The sequence below is a fragment of the Ochotona curzoniae genome, unplaced genomic scaffold (assembly GCF_017591425.1).
Source record: "Ochotona curzoniae isolate NIBS_2020 unplaced genomic scaffold, NIBS_Ocur_1.0 contig_66, whole genome shotgun sequence".
In the NCBI taxonomy this organism is placed as follows: domain Eukaryota; kingdom Metazoa; phylum Chordata; class Mammalia; order Lagomorpha; family Ochotonidae; genus Ochotona; species Ochotona curzoniae.
The window spans coordinates 6646173-6670224 of record NW_024466512.1 but is presented as its reverse complement, the minus strand read 5'-3'; the positions used below and the strand labels follow the sequence as shown (position 1 = coordinate 6670224).

General features: G+C 48.5%; 1 protein-coding gene across 4 annotated transcripts in view; it reads right to left on the bottom strand.

Moving 5' to 3' along the window:
* Positions 1–21096, bottom strand: part of ATE1 (arginyltransferase 1) — a 115418-nt gene extending 94322 nt beyond the window's left edge. The window contains exons 1-7 of one of the 4 annotated variants that reach the window (XM_040991997.1): positions 20797–21096; positions 18630–18693; positions 18023–18085; positions 14369–14472; positions 9932–10177; positions 5342–5550; positions 3078–3206 (exon numbers count right to left, since the gene is read on the bottom strand). In XM_040991997.1, the coding sequence (XP_040847931.1) occupies positions 3078–3206; positions 5342–5550; positions 9932–10177; positions 14369–14472; positions 18023–18085; positions 18630–18693; positions 20797–20881 (900 nt within the window). In that variant the 5' untranslated portion in view covers positions 20882–21096. Of the gene's footprint in view, positions 1–2174; positions 2304–3077; positions 3207–5341; positions 5551–9931; positions 10178–14368; positions 14473–18022; positions 18086–18629; positions 18694–20284; positions 20579–20796 lie in introns of those variants that run through there. The other 3 variants (XM_040991996.1, XM_040991994.1, XM_040991995.1) reach the window with 3 other exon arrangements.
* Positions 21097–24052: the final 2956 nt, after the last annotated feature.

Sequence of the window (24052 nt, the reverse complement as noted above, 5' to 3'; positions counted from 1 at the left end):
AAACGTGGCACAAGCCTTATGGAGAGGAATTTACTTTTAACCCAGCACTCTGCCAACCTGCAACAAAACACACTGACCAAAATCAAAACTGCAACGTCTAAGCATACTCACTGACTGTAACCGCGAAGCCCAGGCTGCCCAGTGTCCGCCAGCAACGATCTGAGCAAGAGGAATGCTGAGCCCCTCTCCAAACGTTGCTAAGGAGTGGCCTCCAGCTTATAAACAGTAAACATGGGAAACTGCGGCAGATCCCCTACATCAGAAAGCAAGCGGGCATGCGTGTATTGCCACGTGTGGTATCAACATGCGTTTCTGGAAATGCATACACACATCCCCTAACAGTTCACACACAGGCACATCCACAAACAAAACGCACAGCATGTCCGTTTACACTTTCAAAAAGAATCAACAAAGAGAAGTTAAGAGACAGAAAGCCGGGGCGGGGGACAGTTCTTCTATCTGCTGGTTCATTTCCCAAATGCTGCAACAGACGGCTGGGAGTGGGCAGGGGCCAAGCCAGGACCTGGAATGTAATTCAGGCTTCACACATTAAGTGGCCCAAGCACTTGATTACCACTCACCCAGGCTTCCTGCAGCAGGCAATTCCAATGAGGAACCACAACCAGAATCCAGACACTCCGCCATGGGATGCAGGGACTTTAACCAGGGCATCACTGGGAGACCAAAACTCACCCCAGGAAGCAAAACATAAACGACCTAGCTTCTTCAACAAAATCTCAGAGGCCATAAATTTGTTACAAATTAAGGTGCATGAAAGAATGTAATAAAATGTGAAGGTAGTACACCCTTTATGGATTCTAGTTCAAACATACCAAAGATAAAAAAGGATGTTTTTGAGACAACCAGATAAAAACATACATATACGGGGCATGAGATGACATACTTATTATGCATTTTGATGAGTATGATAGTGAGGTTACGTAATTTATTTATTTATTTTCAGATTTATTTGAAAGGCAGAGTTACACAGAGAGGGAGAGAGAAAGCATCTTCCATCCACTGGTTCACTCCCTAAATGGACAGAATGGTCAGGTGTGGTCCAGTCTGAAGCCGGCAGCCAGGACTCCCTCCAAGTCTCCCATGCTGGGCAGCAGGGGCACAAGCGCTCAGGCCATCTCTCCATGCTCTACCAGCTACATGAGCAGACAACTGGATCAAAAGTGCGGTCTCGGGCCAGGCACGGTGGCCTAGTAGCTAAAGTCCTTGCCCCGCACGTGCCGGGACCCCGTATGGGTGCCAGTTCTAATCCTGGTGGTCCTGCTTCCCATCCAGCTCCCTGCTTGTGGCCTGGGAAAGCAGTCGAGGATGGCCAAAGCCTTGGGACCCTGTGCCCACATGGGAGACCCAGAAGAAAGTCCTGGCTTTAGACTGGCTCAGCTCCGGCTGTTGTGGCCACTTGGGGAGTGAATCATTGGATGCAAGAGCTTCCTCTCTGTCTGCAGTCTTGGGGACAGCACGATGTACCAACTGGCTCATTCTCCACCTGCAGGCACCAGCATCTCCACCTGCTGCCACCAGTTCAGGTCCCAGCTGCTCTATTTCCCAGCCAGCTCTCTGCTTATCACCTGGGAAAGAAACAGCAGATGGGCAGAAGCCACGGGATTCCGTACCCACATGGAAGACACGGAAGGCTCCTGGCTCCAGAAGGCTCGGCTCTGGCTGCTGCTGCCTGCGGGGGAACTTCACCAGCGGATGATCCTGCCCTTCTCCCTGTGCATTCTCTGTGAATCTGCCCCTCAAGTAAAAAGTTTTTGGTGCAAACATTTTTGGAACCCATGCAATTTCTTCACTGTACTCATTTTCCATGACCTTTCTGAAGGCCCAGAGTACCGGCTGGCTAGAAGTTTCCTCAAGCCAAGGGCTTCACTTGCTCGGCAGGCTGAGCTCAGTGACGGACTCAGCGGAGGCCTGGTGCAGGAACTGGCTCCATCTAGGTCGCTGAGCGGCTCACACGAGGCCTGCATCCACAACCCTGTCCCTGGCAGGCTTATTAACATGCCGGGCCTGGCCAGTCAGACTCATTTTCACAGTTGAGTAATCCACTCTGCAACGATCAGCGCTTCCATTTCTGGAACAGCAAAGGGAGGCGACATACCCACCACACTCCTTCAGACAGCCCCATCAACACAGGAGAAAGAGTTAACCAACGGTACCTCCGTCTTCCCACACTCCTCGGGCGGATCCTGGTGTATGCTCATTTGATACTTGGCATATAAAGAAAAGGACTGGCTGAAGGACGACTTGAATTCTGGGTCCTCAAAGGAGACAGGTACTAACCTCACCTTCAGAGCAAGGAAACAGAAGCAGACGCTGTTGAAAGCCCTTCACCGACGGCATGCTTCTGAAGGTGAGGCTAGAGCAGAACCTCCACAAATCCGAAGCTCAGCAGCGGAATCCGTCACTAACGTGGAAACCAGGGGCAGGCTGGCACAGTCACATGGACGCTCACCGAGAGCCAAGGCCATCTGGGTTAGCCACCGACTGTGGCTGTGTGCGCTCCCTAGAGTCGACATCGCTGCTGGGATCACAGCCACTGCTTTCACCTCTGTACTGGCTGCCTGAATCTGAACTTTTCTTCCCTTTTGGGTTTTCTCTGGGTCATATGATTTATAAAATTACAAGCATACAAGGAAGACTTGCGTTGAAGCATTCCACCATCTAGCTTTCCTGCCCCCTCAGCTGTGCCCAGACTGAGTTTAGCTCTCACCACCTTCTTCAACACGTGACTCTCTGACACCAGTAAAACACGCTAACCGTGTGGACAAAGTAAAGACGGCACAGCCTGAGGCTCTTTTCATTATCTTCAGATAAACGTACGCCAACAGTTACTCTTAATAAAGGCAATTTCACGTGACACTTTGTCCACGCTGGAATGATGTATGACTACTCAAAGTGGCACTTTCAGAAAGCTCATGTATTCAGCCCTATCTTTTCGCAGATATGCCTCAAACTGAACATAAGTAATACGTATCACAAGGAAACCAGGATTTCATACAAAGACACCAAATGGAGGGAAGGCTTTGTTTACCCAGAAAAATTACACTTGGCATGCTGACCTGGCTCACAGTTGGTTTGTCAGGTGGGTCCTTGTGCACAACCATCTGGTAACGTTTATAGAGTTGGTAAGACTCCTGAAATGTGGCTTTGAACTGAGAACTTGGGGGAGATGATCTCACCACCCTCACCTTCAGAAGGAGTTAAAAAACAACGTTTGGTAAGTTACTCATTCATTCATTCCACAGTGTATGCATTAATGGCAACTCCCACCATCAAAGCAAGTTTCAATACAAAATTAAACACAACATTTTAACCTTTAAAAAAATCAACAATGAGCAGAATAGATACACTGCCACCCTGAGACTCACTGGAGCCTCTGGATTCTGGCAGCTGCCATGCCTGCAGGCTGGCAGGTGCCACACCCCGGCACTCACACACAACCCTACCTCTAAGCTTTCGTTACATCAAATCCACTCTCAGAAACTGAAAACTGAACATTTTCTGGAACTCTTTCATTCCCCGCACCAGCATGCCCATACCACAGCATGGTAAAGGAAGGCTGGGAAGTCAAATTTCCTTACAATGTCATCCTACTGACCACGCCCATTAATTCTCTTTGACTTACTTTGGTTGCATGTAAGATGAAGACAAATTAAAACCAATAATTATATGTTGCAATGGCTAGAATTTATTTTGGCATTATCTGCTAACCCGTTGATGAGCTAGCAAAGCAGAATAGTGGGACAAAAAAATCAAATGCAACAGCACAGAAACCTAACTGGAAATTTTGTGTACCGTTAACACTCTCCTCCATGGAGGAAGAGTGACACCCAGTGGACAGGGAGTCTCTACACACCCTCCCTGAGCGTCAACATACTGAAACAAAGGGTGGTTGTGTTGTACTGTGCTGTGTGTTGTGTAAGATTGATTTATTTCTCTGATAGTCACAGGAAGAGCTCTTCCATCCAGTGGCTCACTCCCCAGCCTGGCCCAACTACAGGAATTGGAGCTTCACTCAGGTCTCCCACGCAGGCAGGACAGGAAGTGGAGCAGCCAGAACTCAGACCAGCGCCCATATGGAAAGCCAGCATGAGAGGTGGCTTAACCACGCCAAGCTCAGCCCCAGCTGGCTTCTGGAGAGTTCTTATGTGCACTGGGTTCCAGGACAGATTACCATCCAGGATAAAAAGAAGAGCCTTCATGAAATATTCTAATTAAAAATATTTTATGCAGTATGTTCATCTCTTTATAAGTACGGCAGGAGGAAGCTCAGTAATACAATCCGAGCAGCCCACACTGGTAAAGCAGAGCTGAGGCAGCATTTCGGCTGAGCAGCCAGGACGCCGCGTCCCCCAGCGGGGCACCTGGCCTTGACTCGGCACAGTCGTGGGAGTCGGAACAGGGTTCAAGATCCCCGACGGGACACCCTGACGGAGCTCTTGGCTCGGCCTGGCCCAGTGTTGACCACTGCAGGCATGTGCCAAGAGAACCAGCAGAGATTCTCAGCCTCTAGGTAAAAAGCTAGGTCTAACAAACTATGCATATTGTCCTAACATTGAGGACACATTCAAGTTCATTTTTATTACCAGCTCTTTAGTTATAAGTGTTTTAGACGACATTAAATTATAAAATCAAGTGCTGACATTGCTAATCAGGTATAAAAATTCAATAAAATCATACGGCTAATGTTTTAGGCTGGAAGTCTATATTTTCTACAACCTAATACTGAAAATCTGAATTTGATCCAGGAATATAAATCAAGGTGAGTGGAGTTTAGTTCCAAAGCATCCACGGTGCTTGGACGGTTCGGGGCCACTCCTGAGAGAGGACTGCAGGAGCAATGTGCATTTACTTTCGAACTCCTGGCTTCCCTGTGTGACGTGTGCCTGTCCTGGATGACAATGAATAAACATCTGCCAACTGGGACTGTTCTGTTTTACTGTTAAAATGATCTTTTTACTATCCAAATTTCAAAAATAAAATTTTAAGCAGTATTTTTCATTTCAAGCATTAAAGATCAACCAAGGGACACAAAAAGCCAGAGCATCCAGTTAAGCAACACGTCAAGCCTGCCACTGCTTTCACAACTTCAGCAGCCAACTATTCAGTAGCCTATATAGTCTTAGAAATGTTCTAAATAAAAAATGATTTCTTCCAAAATAGCAGTGGGTTTGGGAAATACAAATCCTTCTCTAACTCAGATCTCTTCGGTTTCTTATTATTCAGATAAAGAATCATTAACTGATCACGGTAACTTCAACTGAAACCATGTAACAACAACAACAAAAAGAAAACAAACAGTGACAAACAAAAAGCAAAGTACCTCTAACTTGTGTGATGCATTCTCCGGCAAAGATTCAAAGATGAGCTCTTCAAGGGACTTGGGCTGGTTGGACTTGGCCTTGGGCGGCTGACCGTGGGCCTGGAAGCCCTCTGCGCACGGGCCTCGCTGCAGCAGTTTTAACCTTTTCCTTTCTTTCCGGATTTCCTTCGCTTTTCGACATGGAGGCTTACTCAAATCAGCCCCTCTGCCTGAAAAGGATTTTACCACATTAATCCAACCACGTTTCATTTTAGACTTATTTTCTCAAAAGCCCCGAGCTTCTACACAATGAATGCCGAGTCCCAACAGTGCATCGAGCTTGGGGGGAGGGACGGGGGCTGTTTCAACACAATAAAGCATTAGAATTTCACCGTCAGAGATGTGCCTGCACGGTGGTGCAGCACACTAATTCTTCACCTGTGAGCCTCAGCAGCCCATTCGGCGCCGGTTCATATCCCAGCTGCTCCACTTCCCATCCAGCTCCCTATCTGTGGCCTGAGAAAGCAGTAAAGGACGGTCCAAAGCCTCAGGACTGGAAAAGGCTCCTGGTTTCAGACCGGCTCAGCTCCGGCCACTTGGTGATGAACCAGCAGATGGAAGATCTTTCTGTCTCTCCTTCTCTCCATAAAAATATATCTTTCCAATAAAAATCATCTTTTTAAAAAAATTTATTACAAAAAAATCTGAATTCCAAGCATAGTTTCCTTACAATAGGCACCGCCCACAATATTTTATGAGAGCCCCCTTATATGCACACATTTCAAAATTTTTCACATAAAAAAATCTCTTAATTCCACTTTTCTCCAAACTTTGTGAAGTACTTTGCAAACAGCAAGATACGTAGGCACACTCCAGGGAGGTACTGATGGTGTGGCACTCTCCTACAGCTCAGCAAACACTACTCTAAATTCTTTATAAAGTTAGTTTTTTTTTTTTTAATTATTTTTTAAAGTTAGTTTTTAAGCTCCCAAAACACACTATTCACAAGTCATATAAAACTCAGCAGTAGGAAAGTCAAGTTGGTTTTATAGAGAAGAAAATGAGGGTCTAGAGTGACTTGCCAGAAATCAAGGGAGGTGAAGCGTATGAAAAAGCAGTGACTTCACCAACAACGAGACCACACTGTAACTTCACTAAGCAAACTTTCTAACGGAAACAAAGCTCACCTGTCAAAAAGAGTTTTGGGCTAAGTCTGAACCAGCCAGGAGAAACCAGTTCTGCAACTGACCCTTATTCTATTGCCTCACCAGGCTAGGGACCCTCTCTCTTCTGCAGTCCGTCCCAAAGCATGCTGCCAGAGATCCTGGAGCAGCTCCAGCCCGCAGGTGGATCACCCACGGAGCTTCCAGGTGTGCAGGAGAGGGACAAGCATCAGGCCTATCCATGGACTTGCTGTGGGGTTTGGTGTGTTAACGCTTGCGCAGCTGTAACGTAGCTGCGACCACACAATTCAAGTTATCTATTGTTACTACCTATTATATGCATCACCAACATCCAGAACAAACCTTTACCTACACAGGCATCCCGTAAGGAATAATGGAAAACACAACCCCTAAAATTTCCAAACATGGAAAACTTGAAAATGAAATGGAGTGACCTGAGACACACGAGTCACAGGACATTCTGAAAGGCCACTTCAGTTGTCTCCACACTAGAGAACTCACTCGAGGGAGCACTCACTGTCACAGTTATCCCCGCATCACTGCCGGACTACCGACCACGACGGACTCCCATCCGTTGGTAAGATCTCAGCTTGCTTAGGGCCTGCAGATTCTGCAGAGCCATACATTCCTTTGGCTGGACAAAACGAGACCATGGCTACAGAATCAGCCTGCCACACCAAGCCCCTGCCTGGAAGTTCCAAAGAAATCAGCAGTTCTAGATTAGCCCCTAATTGGAATAGACACAGACAGACCTGCTATTTTCTATTATATTTTCTAAGATGATTGAAAGCAAAATGGAAATGCAGGTCTCAAAAAAGGAAAAATTCTTGGGATTTAAAACAATCCTACATTCCCAATGAGAGATACAATAAGGGAAAAAAACTGCCCAGAAAAAAAAAATTTTTAAAGTTTCAGTAATTATACTGCTAGCAGTAAGATTTTCCTCTAAATATGCTGTGTGAGATAATACAAATAGGTACTTATGTAATATAATAATTTCAGTCAACATCCCCCAATGTCTTCAACAACGTTTCTCAATGCAAAAGGCAAAAACAAAAACAAGAAAATAAATGGACTAGATCTGAAATTGGAATGGAGGTAGCAGTATCAACTTAGTACTTAAGTCTGTTCACCAAAATAACCGAGAGAACAAGCAGCAAAAGCACTTGTTCACACATCAGCCTGTCTTCTCTAAATCCATGTCCCACCGGGAGGAACCACAGAGCCCTGAAGAAACGTCACAACGAGACGAACCCCACCAGCATACCCGATGGCAAGGAAGCTGGCAGACTATTGGGAACACACCAACAGACCCAGACGCCACCTTGAAGCAGCTTCTACAGGTGCAATGGGCTGCAACCCAGCAAACAGAGACAGCAAACCAACCCAACTGGCGCTTTCAACTGTTATTTTGAGAAACAGCAAATAGAACAGAAAATACAGGAGTTTATTGTGCCTTTTCTGTTTTAATGAAGACAAACAAATGAAGGGAACTTTCCCTTTTTGGAAGTATCCCAGGGAATGACTGAATAATGAGTGACAGCATAAGAACAGGCAAGGAAGACCGCTCACACACTGAGAATCAGTGAGCAACCCACACAGAAACAACAGCCAGGCAGTGTGTCCCCAGAAAAGCAGGCGCTCACACAAGCGACCTCCACTCTTCAAGGAATCATTCAAACCTGAATCTGATTAAGATTCGCCTCCCTCAAACACAAAAGAAAGTTTAGGCTTCAATCTGATGGAGACTGTAAACTACAACATCAATTTACAGCCTGGAGGGGGAACAGGCTAACCTACAACTGCAGACACAATCAGGCAGCCACAGGAAGCAAAAGGACAACTCACTTCTCTAACAAGCAAATGGCAAATAAAATAAAAAAGGAGTAAGAGGAGTGAGAGACATGGAGCCAATGCAAGAGATGGACAAAATCTAGTTTCTCACATAAACAAATGCTGAAAAGTCAGTAGGTGAACACTGAATATTCAATGATATTAAGCAATTTTATTTAGGTAATAATAGTAGTGTGTGTGTGTGTGTGTGTGTGTGTGTGTTTTAACATACTTTTAAGAGACAACATCTCGGGGGATGGCATTGTACAGTAGCAGCGGAGCTGCTACCTGGGCCGCCAGCATTCCACATGGACGCCGGTTCAAGTCCCGGCTGCTCCCCTTCCAATCTAGCTACTGCTACTGCACATGGGGAAGCAATGGAAGATGGTCGAAGTGCTTGGAACCCTGCCACCCCCAAGGGAGACCCAGAGAAGCCCCCAGCTCCTGCCTTTGGCCTCGCCAGCCCCTACTACTGTGGCTATGTGGGGAGTAAACCAGCAATAATCTCTCTCCCCTCTCTCTGTAACTCAGATTTTCAAATAGATAAATCTTCAAAAAATGTATACGTATTCTGAAGCACAGGATGGCATAGCACTTGCACTTGCACTTTGCTCCCGTCACACAGGGGAATTAGCACAGGCACAGGTGATACAAGAGCTGTCATCATTGGTCAGTAACTGCTTCAAATGAAGAAAGCGCACATGGAAGATAACTACACTCTGAATCTAACTTAAATATGTTTAAAATGTTCCATAATAAAAATTTCTTTACAAATAAAAAATTTTCTAATAAAAATTTTAAAGATTGAATCCCATTACCAAAGAAGGCTTAAAGATTAATTCAAAACATTTTATTGGACAATTCTTACTAACGAGGATAAAAATCTCCTATCATCAATTTAAAAATCATTGAAAATCTTATTTAAAAATTCAAAGAGAAATGGCAAATTGTCTGTGCTTTAGCTTGCATGGCTTCATTTGGACATGGACACCACACTTGTACTAAATCCTTTGGGTCATTCCAAGCAAGTAAAACTGAAAGCTAGTCAAGATCTGAGGAATGCTGACTGTCCCCAGGGGTCAGATGATCCCCAGGGCGTAACAAGCCTGCCGAGTGACAGCTACGTTTTTGTCTCATTCTTTTGTGAGAATACAGAAAAAGTTCCCTTGTCGAGGAAAAATGAGAACAAAATCTGCATCCCTTTCCATCCTTACAACTCTATAAAGAAATCCTTACAACTCTATAAAGAAATGATAATCTGAAAAATTTTATAATTGCTATATTTAGACATAATATATATAATTTATTTTGTCTCAATACTGAAAATTAAAGTGTTTATCAACCTATTTTTTCACTGACCAAAAGCTGACAGAGGTCTATGGCAGTAAAGCAATGGAATTACTGTGATATCTGTGTTTGGGGCGATGACAAGGCTACAGCTCCAGTCTCCCCAAGCAGAGCAGGTTGCAAAGAGCCGAGCCATCCATGCAGGCAGTAAGCTGTGTCACACAGGCTTGCCAAAGGCAGGGCCCAGGCAGGGCATGCTGAGCAGGGAGGTAATCGTGTCACTGAGCTGACCGCACACCCTCCTCACCTGGCTTAGGAGCCATGTGAACTTTCCCTAGATGGGACGGTTCACCTGAGCCCAACTTCTCCTCGATGTCCTGTGGCTGAATTAATTCATTGGAGTCTTCTTTCTTGGCACTTTTTCCCTTCTCTTCACTCTCTAGGCTCTGTCTGAAGTCATCAGTAATTGTTCTGTCACACTTTATATCCAATTTGTTGATTAATGCAAAGTCACCAGCAACAGCATCCTCCATTGTAGAATCCATGGGCTCGTCTGCAAGTCAGAACAAAGTCCATCAGCAAAGTGGTTTGACACAGTTAAGACAAACACAGGAGCAGCCCAGAATGCAGCACCTACCAGCGAATGCAGAGGCGGGACAGGCCATGCCAGACTGGGCAACAGCATCCATTGGCATATACAAGACCCAAGGCCAGGAGAAAATCTGGTTGGGGCTGTGGAGGCTCTCCTACTTAGCCACTGCTCACACTGCTCACACTGAGAGCTGGGATTGGGGCAGACTGTGTTGGACAGAGCAGCAACAACCATCAGCCTACATGTGACCTAAGTCTGGGGGAAGACCAGGCTAGGCTAGGCTACTGCTATCACTGGTACATGCAAGGGCCAGGATAAATGCCAACGGGGTGCCAAGACAGGGTGCCAAGTCATGTCAGACTGACTGTAGTACCCCCTGGAAAATGTAAGATCTGGGACTGGAAATGGGCCTACTGGAGAAACAGTGGGCACTCCCTTGCTGGGCTGCAGTTCCTTCTGGTGTGCATGAGAGCCAGGTCTGGGGATGGGCAGACTGGACGAGGCAGCAGCATTGGCCAACACATGTGTGGATTGGGTCACGGAGTGGCCTTAGCTCCCCTGAACTAAGCTGCAACACCCACAGGTATATATGAGCCCAACTGGGATGTGGCACAGACTGAACAGTCTAATTTGCTACAAATATTGTCATGCACAAGAAATGGGGCTGGGGGGAGGCCTGGTGGGGATTATTGGGGGCCACCTCCACTAGGCTGCAGTTCCCGCTGGTGTGCACAAGGGCCAGGTCTATGGCAAGTTGAGCTGGGCTTGGCCCCCAGCTTGCTGGGCTGGGCTGGGGAAGGAACTGCCCAAGCCACTATGATCACCAGTTTGTGCAGAGGTTGATGCAGGTGACAGACCGAACCGGACCCTGCAGTCCTGGCACATATGAGTCAGGTCTAGGGTCATTCCAGGTAAGATTTTTTTAGGGGACTTCAACTGGACCACTGGATTCAAAACTCAGGCCACAGGAAAAAAATCATAGGATTTGTGGTCTGACCTTGGAGACTGAGTCTCCTCGATTGCTGATGTCTATGCAGTGGAGGCACGCCCAGGTGCACAGGAGGACACGATGGCCAGCCCATTTAGGCCCTCAGAGACTGCCGAGTGCCATGTAAGAAAGAGAGCAGAAAGGTTGGGCGACTTTTCCTGGCAAAGCTCTGCCAGCAAGTGCCTAGGTAAGTGGATGCACTGGGATGGACTCAGTCAGCCAATGGACCCTGCAAGGATTTTTCAACCTTGAAGTAATGAAACCAACTGCATTTCAGAACTGCCAAAACCACTCAGCAACACCCTCAGAACATTCCCATCCACATGAGGGTTTCTAAGAAGACATCAAGTGGACATCCCATCCCCTGGAACTGGTGTAGTTTGGCACAATCCCCTTAGAACAATCCCCTCCCTCTTCTCTTGTCCCCCTCCAACCTCCAATATAGAGAAAAGAAAGAAAAGAAAAACTGGTAGCACTGGTCCCAACCTCCTTCCCCCCATCTCTACCCTTCCATCCTAATCAGTGGTCTTCACGCGTATGTATTCTTGTCAACTATGGAAATAACATCAAAAATAAAGTAAAAGTTTAAAAAGACAAGCAGAAGAACACACTGGCCCCCTTATCCACTGTGGCAGGAACTACTGTGTGTTCACCAAGTCTGCCATCTCATCTCCCAGCCAGAGCTGCACTTAAAGAGCGCTGAGACATCGCCTACTCTGCACTCCCCTTGGCTGTGTGCCTCCTGTCCACTCTAACAGAGTCTCCTGTCTCTCTCTCTAACAGAGTACACGCCGTCCACACCAGAGGGTCTTGGGCAGGGCTGCCAGCATAGAGCCAGGATGACCGGTCCTCTGGACCACACTGAACAATCTCTCCGCACACCACAGGACAGAGACTAAGACGAGAGCACCCATTAGCAGCTCTGCCCATGGGTCAGCTCTGAGGAAACACAGGGATATCTTTCATCTGCACTCATGCTAGCCCCACTAGTTCATGGGTGACTTCTTCTCTTGAGTGGAGAATGTTAAAGTTGCTAGGTAGACATGAGCCTATGTGTGTGTGAGGGGCAGAAAAATAATGGCCAGTTCTGTGCGCCGGAAGAAGGAAGCGAGCCTCAGGAGCAAAGCAGCATTTACATCGCAAAGACTTGCCACTGTCAAAAAGCCTAGGTAAGGGAGAGGTCACAGCCCTCTCCTGCGGGCAGCACTGGGGTGTCGCAGCTGCCCTCAACCAAGCAAGATTCCACACAGAAAGTTCTCCATCCAGCAATGTTCCGGAAAGGGCAAAGGGGAAGGAGAGAAGCTCCACACCCAACACCCACAGCAATGCCTCTCTGAACGCACTGGACTCTCCGTGCTCCAAGACACCAGTATGCTCTGGCAGGTACACTCCTTGTCAGTTCCTGTCATCATCATGAGTTTAAATAAGCAACAGTAACAAACAAACAAAAAGGCATGCCGGTGGTTCTCTCAGAGGAATCAGATCACCAAACACCAGTGAACTGACTAAACTCTGCTAATGGAATATGACAGTCAGTAAGTCCAATGTGCTTCACTTACTGGAAATCCACGACCCTAAACTACCACTCTGATCCCACTGGCTGGCTCTGGAAGCATCAAGAGCGAACCTGGACAATACATGATAAAATAAAGTCCCAGGGCGAGAGATATGGCGCAGTGCCAGCATCGCATGAGAGTACAAGTTCAAGTCCCGGTTGTTGCACTTCCCATCCAGCTCCAATCTAATGGCCCGGGAAAGTAGCAGGCAATGATCCAAGTCCTTGGACCCCTGCACCCACGTGGAGACCTGGATGAAGCTCTAGGCTCCGCTCCAGCCACTGCAATCATTTTGGGAGTGAACCAGTGGATGGAAGTTTCTCTCACCTGCACGATCTCTCTCTCTCTAACTTTGCCTTTCAAAAGAAGAGTTTCCCAGTTGCTGTGGGGAGCATGGCGAGCACAGCTGTGCACCAGTGTAGAACCGACTCCCTGGACTGTCCTGCAATGATGGAAACTGACTCCCATCCAGTGTCAGGTGTCATAGTCTGGTGTCTGTCACAGCCATTTAGTGAGCACAACACTCCTACGGATTCCAGACACTTGCCACACATGGGACAAAGAGCCAACTCTAAGAGCTATATAAAAAGACAGGTAACAGTCAATTTACAAATAAGCGGCAACCTCACAGATTTATCTGCATATTAATTTTCAAAACTCAGAACATGACCGCAGGATACCAGGAAAAAACTTCATCCTGGTGAGCTAAGCTACTTATTCTCTAAGATTACAGACGCATAATGCTACCCCAGAGCTGCACCAAAATGCTAGCGCTTCCAGGGCATGCAGTGGCCCTTCGTTCCAACCCTGAATGCTGCCAAATCTGCCCCTACTCTTCCTGCACCCTGGTTCACTCAGGCTCTAGGCCAGGGTCAAGAGCTTGGCTGTCCTGCAGACTCTGTCCAGCGTTTCAAACTGGAACTTGCAGGATTCAACTCCACCTTTGGAATCACATGAGGAGCTGAGACTGGCTGGCAGGTTTCCCAGAGGAAGCATTTCCTGCTGCAGCGGTGACAGAGTTCCAAGAACACTCATGCTCGTGTGGCAGGCACCTGCCTTGAGCAAAACTTTCAGAAAACACAAAAGTGAAAAAACTACCAAAACTGAAAAAGTAATGCATCTGTAACCAGGGCAAGTAAAGGCTACTCATTATCGTTCAGCAAAGTTACCCACAATTCAAACAAATAAATTCAGAGTATATAATTTACTGAAGCAAAGCCTGACTCAAACAGTGAAAAGCTGACTCTACTGACTTTTCTGAATGACTTACAAGCTCTAGAGGCAATCCCACTTGCTCTTTAACGTACAAGCACAACAGGAGCTGGTGCACCGAGCTGTTGGCGAGTCCTGAGCACCAAACAGGAAGTGAATGTGACTTTACAATCACCCTCCACTTCTGTTCAAGCTGGACTGTCTCAGCACACATTCTCCACAGCAGGGACGCCATGGCTGGCAGCAGCAGCAATGGCAATGCCAGCCACTGTCGCCTTTGTCACAGCAATGCCTGGTGGACGAACCCCTCCGGCTTGGCGCTTTGGATATTTGAAGGTGGGAACGCTCACAAGAGACATCAACTTGAAACACTGTTTGGGCCAGGATTCCACTCACCCTCGCAGTTTCCTCTGGAAATCTCCCCTTTCGCCAGGAATTTCAACATTTTTTTCAAAACCTTCTTGTGAGATTTTGATGGCTGAAACTGCAAAGGCCGGCACCTACGGAAGCAAAATAAATATTTCAAGAGTGAACTCCAAGTGTGAGGAAACAGAGCCCGCTCTGGACAGTGTCTGCTGCCCAGCAGCGACCCTCGCGCCGGCATCTCTGGCAAAGACACGACTTAAAGCAACTTCTGCTTCCACTCCAAATCCCATTAAAATGACGGGGAATTTTTTTTTAAAAGAAAAACACACAAATCATAGGAAAAGGAGAGAAACGTCAGTAGCTGGAAATGTATGTACAACTGGTAACGGACTTGGCGGCTCCAACAAAGCTGAATCCTAGGCTGAAAGCATGTCCAGGGCTCTCTCCATCAGCCCCAAGTCCAGGGACTGGGACTACCAGGACTCCTCCAAAGTCTGTGTTCAAAGGAGTTAGTTCAGATTCCCCTCTCTGCTCTGCAGAAATGCCTCCCTATGAGCTTAGCTTTGTGGGAAAAGCAAGCAACAGGGTCTCTTCCACGGCCGCAGTAGAGCTGATGAACACAGGACACACACAGCGGAAGTCTGCACACTGAACGTGAAGACCTCCAACCTGCTTCCCCAATCCAGCCCAAACACACCACAGCACACGATTCTGCTTTTCTCCAGAGCTTCATCAGACCCCAAAACACAGTAGGGACTCCCCAACAAAACCACCTCACTAGATAACTCCACCTAAAGCCTCAGCAAAGAACCCAGTAAGGGCTGGTGTCGCAGAGCAGTAAGCCTCCACCTGCAGTGCCAGTATTCTCATATGCGTGCCAGGTCAAGTCCCAGCTGCTCTACTTCTGATCCAGCTCCCTACCAATGTGCCTGGGAAGGCAGAAGACAGCCCAAGTCCCCAGGACCCTGTACCCACAGGGGAGACCAGAAGATGCTCCAGGCTCCTAGCTTCAGACTGGACCAGCTCTGGCCATTGCAGACATTTAGGGAGTGAATCAACAGATGTAAGACGTTATTATTGTAAATCTGCCTTTCAAATAAAAACAAATCTTTTAAAAAGCAAGAGAAGTGAGCACACAGGACTTGCAGACATTTGAAGAAGGCCCTTCAAGCTAACATGAGCACTAAACAGACCAGAGAAATAACCTGCGAACACACAGGCTGTGCAGAAAGAACATGACCTTAAAAAACATTCTCACATGGGAACCGGCACCGTGGCCTAGCAGCTAAAGTCCTCCCCTTGAACGCGCCGGGATCCTATATGGGCGCCGGTTCTAATCCCGGCAGCCCCACTTCCCTTCCAGCTCCCTGCCTGTGGCCTGGGAAAGCAGTCGAGGACGGCCCAAAGCTTTGGGACCCTGCAGCTGTGTGGGAGACCCGGAAGAAGTTCCTGGCTCCTGGCTTCGGACCAGCATAGCATCGGCCGTTGCGGTCACTTGGGGAGTGACTCATCGGACAGAAGATCTTTCTCTCTGTCTTTCCTCCTCTCTGTATATCTGACTTTCCAATAAATAAATAAATCTTATAAAAAATTCTCACAGCAATTTTTAAATTAATACACTCATAAAATAGAAGTTATCCAAAAAAAAGTCCAAGAACAAAATGCCTCACAATTAAAAACTAGAAGAAGAAATAAAGATTTGGACAATGAAATTAACAAAATCTCCAAGAATACTCAGTGAAAAGAGAAAACTGAAAAGAAAAAAAGTAGGGACTGGTGCATTGTTTCAACCGGCTGATCTTCCACGTCTAAACACTGAGATCCCATTCGGGCGCTGGTTCATGTCCCAGATGTTCCACTTCCCATCCTTATGGCTTGGATGTTCCCAGCTCCCTCCTTATGGCCTGGGAAAGCAGTGGAGGGCTGCCCATGGTCTTGGGGATCCTGCACCCGTGTAGGAGACCTGAACCTGGAAGAAGCTCCTGGCCTTCAGCTCTGACCAGTAGAGCTCCAACCGCTGTGGCCATTTGGGGAGTGAACCAGCAGATGGAAGATCTTTCTCTGTCTCTCCTTCTCTCTGAGAGTCTGCCTTTCCAATAAAAACAAATGACATTTTAAAAAAAAAATCGAAAAAAGCAGAGGACCAGTCTATTTTCGCTGAATTAGAACATTCTCAGAGGTTGGCGTTGCGGCACAGAGGGCTGGTCAACGCTTAGCATCCTGTATCCGTGTGCCAGCTCAAGGCCCAGCTACACTGCTTCCACTTCCTCATGGCCTACGCCTGTCACCCACATGGGAGACCAGAACACGTGCCTGGCTCCTGGATTCAGACTGTCCCAGCCCCGATGACTGCAGGCATGTGGGAAGTGAACTAGCAAATGGAAGGTCTCTATGTCTCTTCCTTTTCATCATTTGGCCTTTCAAATACATAAATAGATCTTCCTAAAAAAAATCCAGATGTGCAAAATTTCAAAACCATTTGTTCATGTATTTTTTCTCAGAAAGCTACTAGAAGATGTGCTTCACTGGAACAGAGAAGAGTAAGAAGGAAGGTACCAGTGGACAGGATTCAAGAGATGAGCCAAAGAGAACGCCAAGGATGCGGGCCACAGAGACCCCAGGACGACGGGCTGCATCAGGTGGGGTGCAGGTCGGAAGGTGTCGGGGAGTTTTCTAACAGTCCTGACACATCTAAACCATTCAGAGCCAACCAACCAGTGAACTCAACTGTGTGCAGAACTTAGACTCAGCTATCTGCATACACCTGCACTGAAGACAGACACGCACGTTAAAGCACTCCCCACATTTTCTGCCAACCGCCACACACACACAAACAAGGAAAGATGATCTTTATAATCTGAAAAAGAGGGGAAAATTCTATGCTATGGTCTGCCAAGAGGTACAAAGTCCTATAGATTACAAAAAACCAAGCAAAACTTTGTCGAAATACAGACTTTTTGGGTTAAATTTTCCAGCTCAGAAAAGCAGGTTTGTGGCAGATGCAGTCTTTGCCTCCCTCCCATGGAGTGCTCTAAGCGGCCCTGAGCATTCCTTGAATACTAAACTGTGCCAAGTGCTAATGCTGATTGCCAAAAGCAACTTGAAAGATCACCAATGTTCACAGCATCTCCCTGACCAAACTGCTAAGTCAGTGTTTTTATATATTCAAATTACAACCAACAATGTATTTTTTAACGATTTATTCAATGAAAGGCAGAATTACACTGAGAGGGACAGAGATCTTCCCCCACTGGGTCATTCTCTAAGTGACCTCAACGGCAGGAGCTGGGCCCATCTGAAGCCCAGAGCCTGGAGCTTCTTCTGGGTCTTCCACGTGGGAACAGCAGCCCAAGGTCTTGAGCCATTTACCACTGTTTTTCCAGGCCATTCGGAGAGAGCTGAATGGGAAGTGGAGCAGCCAGGACTCGAACTGGTGCCCATATGGAATGCGTACAATGTTATAACGCTGGCCCCAGAACCAACAATATTATTAAAACTATTCATCAGTATGGAACACGATACTGATACACAGAAACGACAATCCTTGATTTTCCTTAAAGAAAGGCTACCTAAAGTATAAATTAGCATTTTCTAAAAATGCTTAACAGCCTACTACTAACATACTTGCATAGTCTCTTGGCATTATAGATCTTATTGCTAGGATCTAGGATCTAAAATTCTTACCTTATTGTGTACTGAGGACAACAGGTTTGATTCATGACAGGTTTGTACACATATTTCCCACTTCTGAAAGTATAAAACAGGTGGTTAATTTCTTTCACATTTTTTACATGTACCAACATAGATATGTACAGGAATGTTAAGATTAAAATAAATAAATACTATCATGTACTGCATTTCGGTTTAATTGCTCTTCTCAATTAGATAATCTTGTAAGTGGGCACACCAGGACCAGTGCTTTGTTCCCAAACCCCTTATAGGATGAATCCTTCAGATCTGCATGCTCTCTGTGGCTCCACTGCTCCCAACACAGGGGCAGGTCCCCACCCGCAGGCATACTGACACGCCACCTGTAACAACCTACAGATGGGATCTGGAGTGGGCAGGACAAGCGGCCAAAGAGACCGGCCGGCTGAGTAACCACTGCAGCACAGCCCTCATGAAACTCCCCATCTCTGCACATATTTCAAACTTTCCTCCGAAATAATTTTGAAAAGAGAATGAAATCACTACACACGAATGATTGTCGCAGAGCTGTCCTGCATCCTCTTTGCAACCCTCTCCTCCGGCAGACAGAGCCGGCAGTGTCCTGCACAGGAGCTTGGCCTACCTGCGCCATCCTCGGTCTATGAGGTCCTGGTAGTCCTGCACAGTCAGGGAGTGCGCCCACATGCCTGCAAAACAAGGCACCTGTGAGGCACGGCCACTGGCACCCTCCTCCTTCAACATCACAGCATCATCTTTCAAGCATGCTCCCATGACATTCACAGCAGAAACACAAAGACACAGCATACACTTCACACAACACACATCAAAACGTCACCTGCGAGAGAGGGAGAGGGTTCTCAAATGCCTGCCACGGCAGAACGTGGGCCAAGGCCAAGCCAGGAAGGCCACCCACTTGTCCCAGTGCAGCAGCAGGAACCAACCACCTGGTCCCCAGCACTGACTCTGGCTGTGCCCTGGCAGAAGTGGGGTTCAGGAGCCAAAGATAAGTGATGCAAGGTGTTCCAACAAGGATGCTAACGCTCAATGTCCTGTCCCAACATCAGTTACGTTCAACTGAAGATTAACCAGGAGTCTCCGTGATATTACAAATGGAGGTCCTCCCCACAACTGGATGGCACCACACCTCCAAACTTTAATATCTCCTGTGGTTTAACACATCAAGAAGTTATTACATAAATAGTCAAGCCCACCCACTCACAAATGCATGCTGTGCAGTAAATCCAAGTAAAACAGCAATGGACAGGACTGCCCAGCAGCAGGATTCAGAAAAGGAGCAGGAAGGGGCAGTAGTTGGACAAGCCCTGTCCTGCCCTCTTCCTGGGGGACCGGCAGTGGTGTCCATTACGCCACCTGCATCCTGTTCACCTTCTCCACCCAACCCTACCGGCAGTGGCTTTCTACTTGGCTGACCCCAATAACTGTCCCTTCTACCGAAAGCCTGCTGTCCAATCAAGACACCTGCTTACAGGAAGCCCGCAACATACTGTGGCTAGGCAGACACATCATCAATGACCAAGCCATTCCCCATGTAAACCTTCTTTTAAAGTGGAAAAACACCTCCATTCATACCCTCATGGTCAGCGTGCTTTCCACAACGCTGGCTTAACGCTGTGGCATAGCCAGGTTAGGCTGCTGCCTGAGGGACACGTGTCCAAATGAAGGGCCAGTCCCCGCGCTGCTCCCCTTGCCAGCTGTCGTGCAACCTGGGGGACAGATCAGGGCCAAGGTCTTGGGGACCTGGCACCCGAGTGCGAGACCCAGCTGGGGATCTGTTCTCCGTGCCTTCTCCTGGCCTGGCCCTGCCTGCTGTCGCCATTCAGGAACACCTGTCACTCTGCCTTTCAAATCAACAAACTCTCGGAAAGAAAGTTTACAAATAGGTGTTTATATTAGTGCATGACACAGCAGGAAACGAACACAGTGTTTTATACACAAAACACACGATCTACCCCACTCCACCCACTCCCCAAAAGAAACCTTGTTCATGACAGAAATAAAACCGCGGGCTAGCCCCGCCGCCCTAGCAGTCCGGGGGGAAACGATCCTAAGCTGGCGTCTGGCACAGGGGCGCGCCCCCAGCGACCCTGGCCCGCACTTCACTGGGCGCATCCGGACACCCGCGAGGAAGGGTTGGGGGGTCTCCTGAGGAACGAGACCCTGAGTCCGCGCCGGCCCGCCGGGAACCCGGGGCCAGCCAGCGGCTCCCTCCGGCCGGTCCACCCGGGCCGCCCACGCCCGCAGACCCGGCTCGCTCACCATGGGAGCGACTACCCGACTCGTTCTTGCAATAACCGCAGCGGTAGAAGTCCTCGCCCTCGAAATACTCCACGATACTGGGAGACACCGCCGCACAGGAAGCCATGGTGCCGGTGCGGAGGACGCCCCGCAGCCGGGATCAGCAGCGCCGCCGCCACCCCACAAGGCAGCGCGCCGTCCGGAAGCCTCCGGGGCTCGCGCGAAGCCGCTAGGACGCCCGCGGGCCCGGCTCGGCCCAGCGCCTTTCGCAACTGACGCCGCCGGCGCCATCTTGACCCAGGGCAGCCTCCCGCTATTTCCGTTCCCTCGTTGTGGGGGGCCGCCATCGTCAGTAAGGGTAAGGCGGAGAAAAGGGACGGGAAGGGACACGGGCTGAACGGGGTCGAGTTGCAAGGAGCGGAGAGCGAGGAGGCCGGGCTCACTCGCTCTTCCGTCCGAGCCGGCCTGGGCCGCGGAGGACGTCCGCGGGCGAGGGGCGACGGACGACAGGCCCCGCCGCTCGGGACACTTACCGCAGGACGCCTTGCCCTCCTCCGAGCCACAGTAGCCGCAGTGGTAGCCGGCCTTGAGGCCCTTGTATTCCACCACCGAGGCCATGGCCGCCAGGGTCCACGCGGGCCGGCCACGCCTCTCGGCGTGCGGGGCGACCTCGGCCGAGAGCGAGGGGCGGGCGGACGACGAGATGCCCCGGGGGGTCCCCGCTGTCGCGCCCCGAGCCCGCGTGGGGGCCGGCCGCCGCCACGGCCGCGCGGGCTTAGCCCCATTTCACGGACGAGACGACTGAGACTCGCGGGTTGTGAATTCCCCTGGTGAGTTCGTGCAGGTCTCGCCTTGAGATGGCCCCTCCGGGCCATCTTGTGGGTAACTAGACCTCACTTAACTCCCCGGGGTAACCAGTGCGGAGGCAGGCCTCCCATGACTGCTGAGTTAGCGCCTTGCTTTAAAAGAAATACCATCAGGACCCTAGCAGCCTTCCTCACGGCTTTTAAAGAGAAGCTGCAAATCCTGAATGTGAGAATATTTAATATTATACCAAAATGTTTTTTTTTTTTTCTCCCTGTACCAAACAAACAGTATGTATGAACGTATGTTTGCAGCCACTGTTTTAGAGGCTTGTCTTTTTTTCTTTCTTTTTAATAAAGGCAGATTTACAGAGTAGGAGAGACAAAGATCTTCCATCCACCGTTCGCTCCTCAGATCGCTGCAATGACCAAAACTGAGCTGATTCTGAAGCCAGGAGCTTCTTCGTGGTTTCCCACATGGGTGCAGTTCCCCAAGCAGGGAGCTGGATGGGAAGTGGGGCAGCCAGTACACAAAGCAGTGCTTATAGGGAATGCCAACGCTTGGAGATGGGAGATTAGCCAGTTGAGCCAGTGCACCAGCCCCAGAAGGTATTCCTTAGGAGAATCAGATAAAAAGTATAAAATCGAGGAGCACTGCCAGCAGCGTCATTCATTAACATTTTTTCTTTTTAAAGATTTTTTTAAATTTATTTGAGAGTTACAGAGGTGTGGGTGGAGAGAAACAAAGATCTTGGGCGTTTGTTGCTTCACTTCCCAGATGACTGCCAAACAGCCAGGGCTGGGCCAGGCGGAAGCCACAAGCCAGGATCCTCTTCTGGGTCTCCCACATGGGTGGGGGGATTCAAACACTTGGACCATCTTCTGCGTTTTTTAGGTCATGAGCAGAGAACTGGGTGTGAAGAGAAGCAGCCAGGACTCTGCCTGTATGCAGTGCAGGCCCCGAAGGCAGATTTCCCTGCTGCATCACAGGGCCAGCCCCTCACTTACCCTTCCTAACAGGCTGCGGTATATGAGCCGGGCTGTCATTTTCCCAGTAAGTGACCGCAGTAATAGAAACAAACTTTGGGGTGTGTATGTGTGACAGGTGGACACACACGCACAGCAGCCACTGGGACTCCCTGGATGGGAAGTTGGCCACTGAAGCTTATTCCAGATTTCACCTGGGAGGTGGCAACCTGCCTTAAACGGAAGCTGAAGTAACTGCTGGCCATATCCTCTGCTGTGTCGATGTATCTGGCTATGTTTCTTTGCCAGGGCCGTAGCATTAAGTATTGTTTGTGTCACACTCAGTGCAAAGGAACCAGTGTGGAAAGGTATCAGGGTGTCTAGATTTCTGCGGCATTTGCAGCTTGCTCCGTCTCGGGCTCCATGTTCAGTGCATTCTTCGCCCAGTTCTCAGCCCTCCCCAAGCAGCTTGTCATTTTGAGTGAGAGCAAGGGCTTATGCAATGAAACGAGCAGAATGCCCTAGCTTGCAGAAGATAAGGGGCCAGGAGGCTTTTGGCTCCGTTTGTCCTCCATCTCAGCTATGCACAGTCAACTGGAGTATGTAGACAATACGTGGATGGTTTCAGAAACAATTTCTGCATAGCCTGCCATTCTGATGAAACTCCGTGTCATCCCAGCTTGCACACGAAGCCTCCACTCGCCCACCTGTCCTCACTGCATGCTGCCTGCCCAGCGGGACTCGCAGCTCTGCGGTGCAGCTGCCAGTGCTGGCCTTCTTAGCCCTGACTGGCTAACGCCCCCAGTGCACAGGAATAGCAGTAGTTCTGACAGTTCAGTATACCAAAGACAAAATATTTCCCTTAAGTGAGGTGAACATTTTCTCACCTAATAAGGGGAAGAAAATAGGTCATGCTGAGATTGCTAAGACCTATAGTAAAATATTTTCTTAAAAAACGTTAGCGACTCCTGCCCTAGGAGCCGAGGCCCAATGACCACACGGACAGCGCTGACCCTGTTGGAGAAGAGAGATTCTCTTCCTCTCGTATTCTCTAAAAAAAATAATAAAAAAAAAAAAAAAACAGGTTTATTCATTTGAAAAGAGGGGAGGTCGGTCGGTCTACCATTTGTTGGTTATTCTCAAAATGACCACAGCAACCAGGGCTTTACTCACTCTCCCACGTGGGCGCAGGGGCTCAAGCACTTGGACCAGCCTCTGCTGCTTCCCCAGGCCTCCAGTTTGCCAACTCATGTCAGAGGCATTAGCAGGGAGCTGAATCAGAAGTGGCACAGCCAGGACATAAATGGTGCCTGTATGGCACACCAATGCTGGAGGAGCTTAACTCACTGCACACAGGGCCTGCCCCATAGCATGGAGATCTCATCCAAATAACTAGTGTTATAATTGTCCTGTTAGTGGTATCTGACTATTGATGAAAAGCATTTTATTTATGTGGCTTCATGCTGTATGGTTTCAGGCATCTACTGGAGTCCATATTCCCTGTTGGTAAGGGGTAACTACTGTATTCCTGTCCCACGCTGCTTCTGGTTGGTGTTGAAAGGTTTAAACTCATTCCAAGCCCTAGGAAGAACCTCAGCCAGGATAGTCCAGGATATGCTAACTTGGCCAATAATGAGAATGTCCAAAGTCCTAAGCATGTTAATTCACTGAATTCTTAGAACAGCTTCTCAAGATAGAAAATGTAGACCTGAGACTAAATTGCCCAAAGTCACGCAATAAGTGTCATATAGGTAAAATAAATAAATAAATAAAAAGGAAATTGAGCAAGCAGACACTGCCTTTGGACCTGCGAGGGGCAGCCTCCTGGTGTCTGCATTGCGCTGTCCAACACCCACGTGGGTGGAGGGAGAACCTTGCCACCCATCCCTCTGTGTTTGCGATACAGGCAGCAGACTTGTCTGTGTCCTCTGTTGGTAGGATAGAAGGCTGACAGTCCCATGAGCGGTTCTGTATCACTATAGACAATCACGCCCATCATCCACAATGGGAGGCTCCTGCA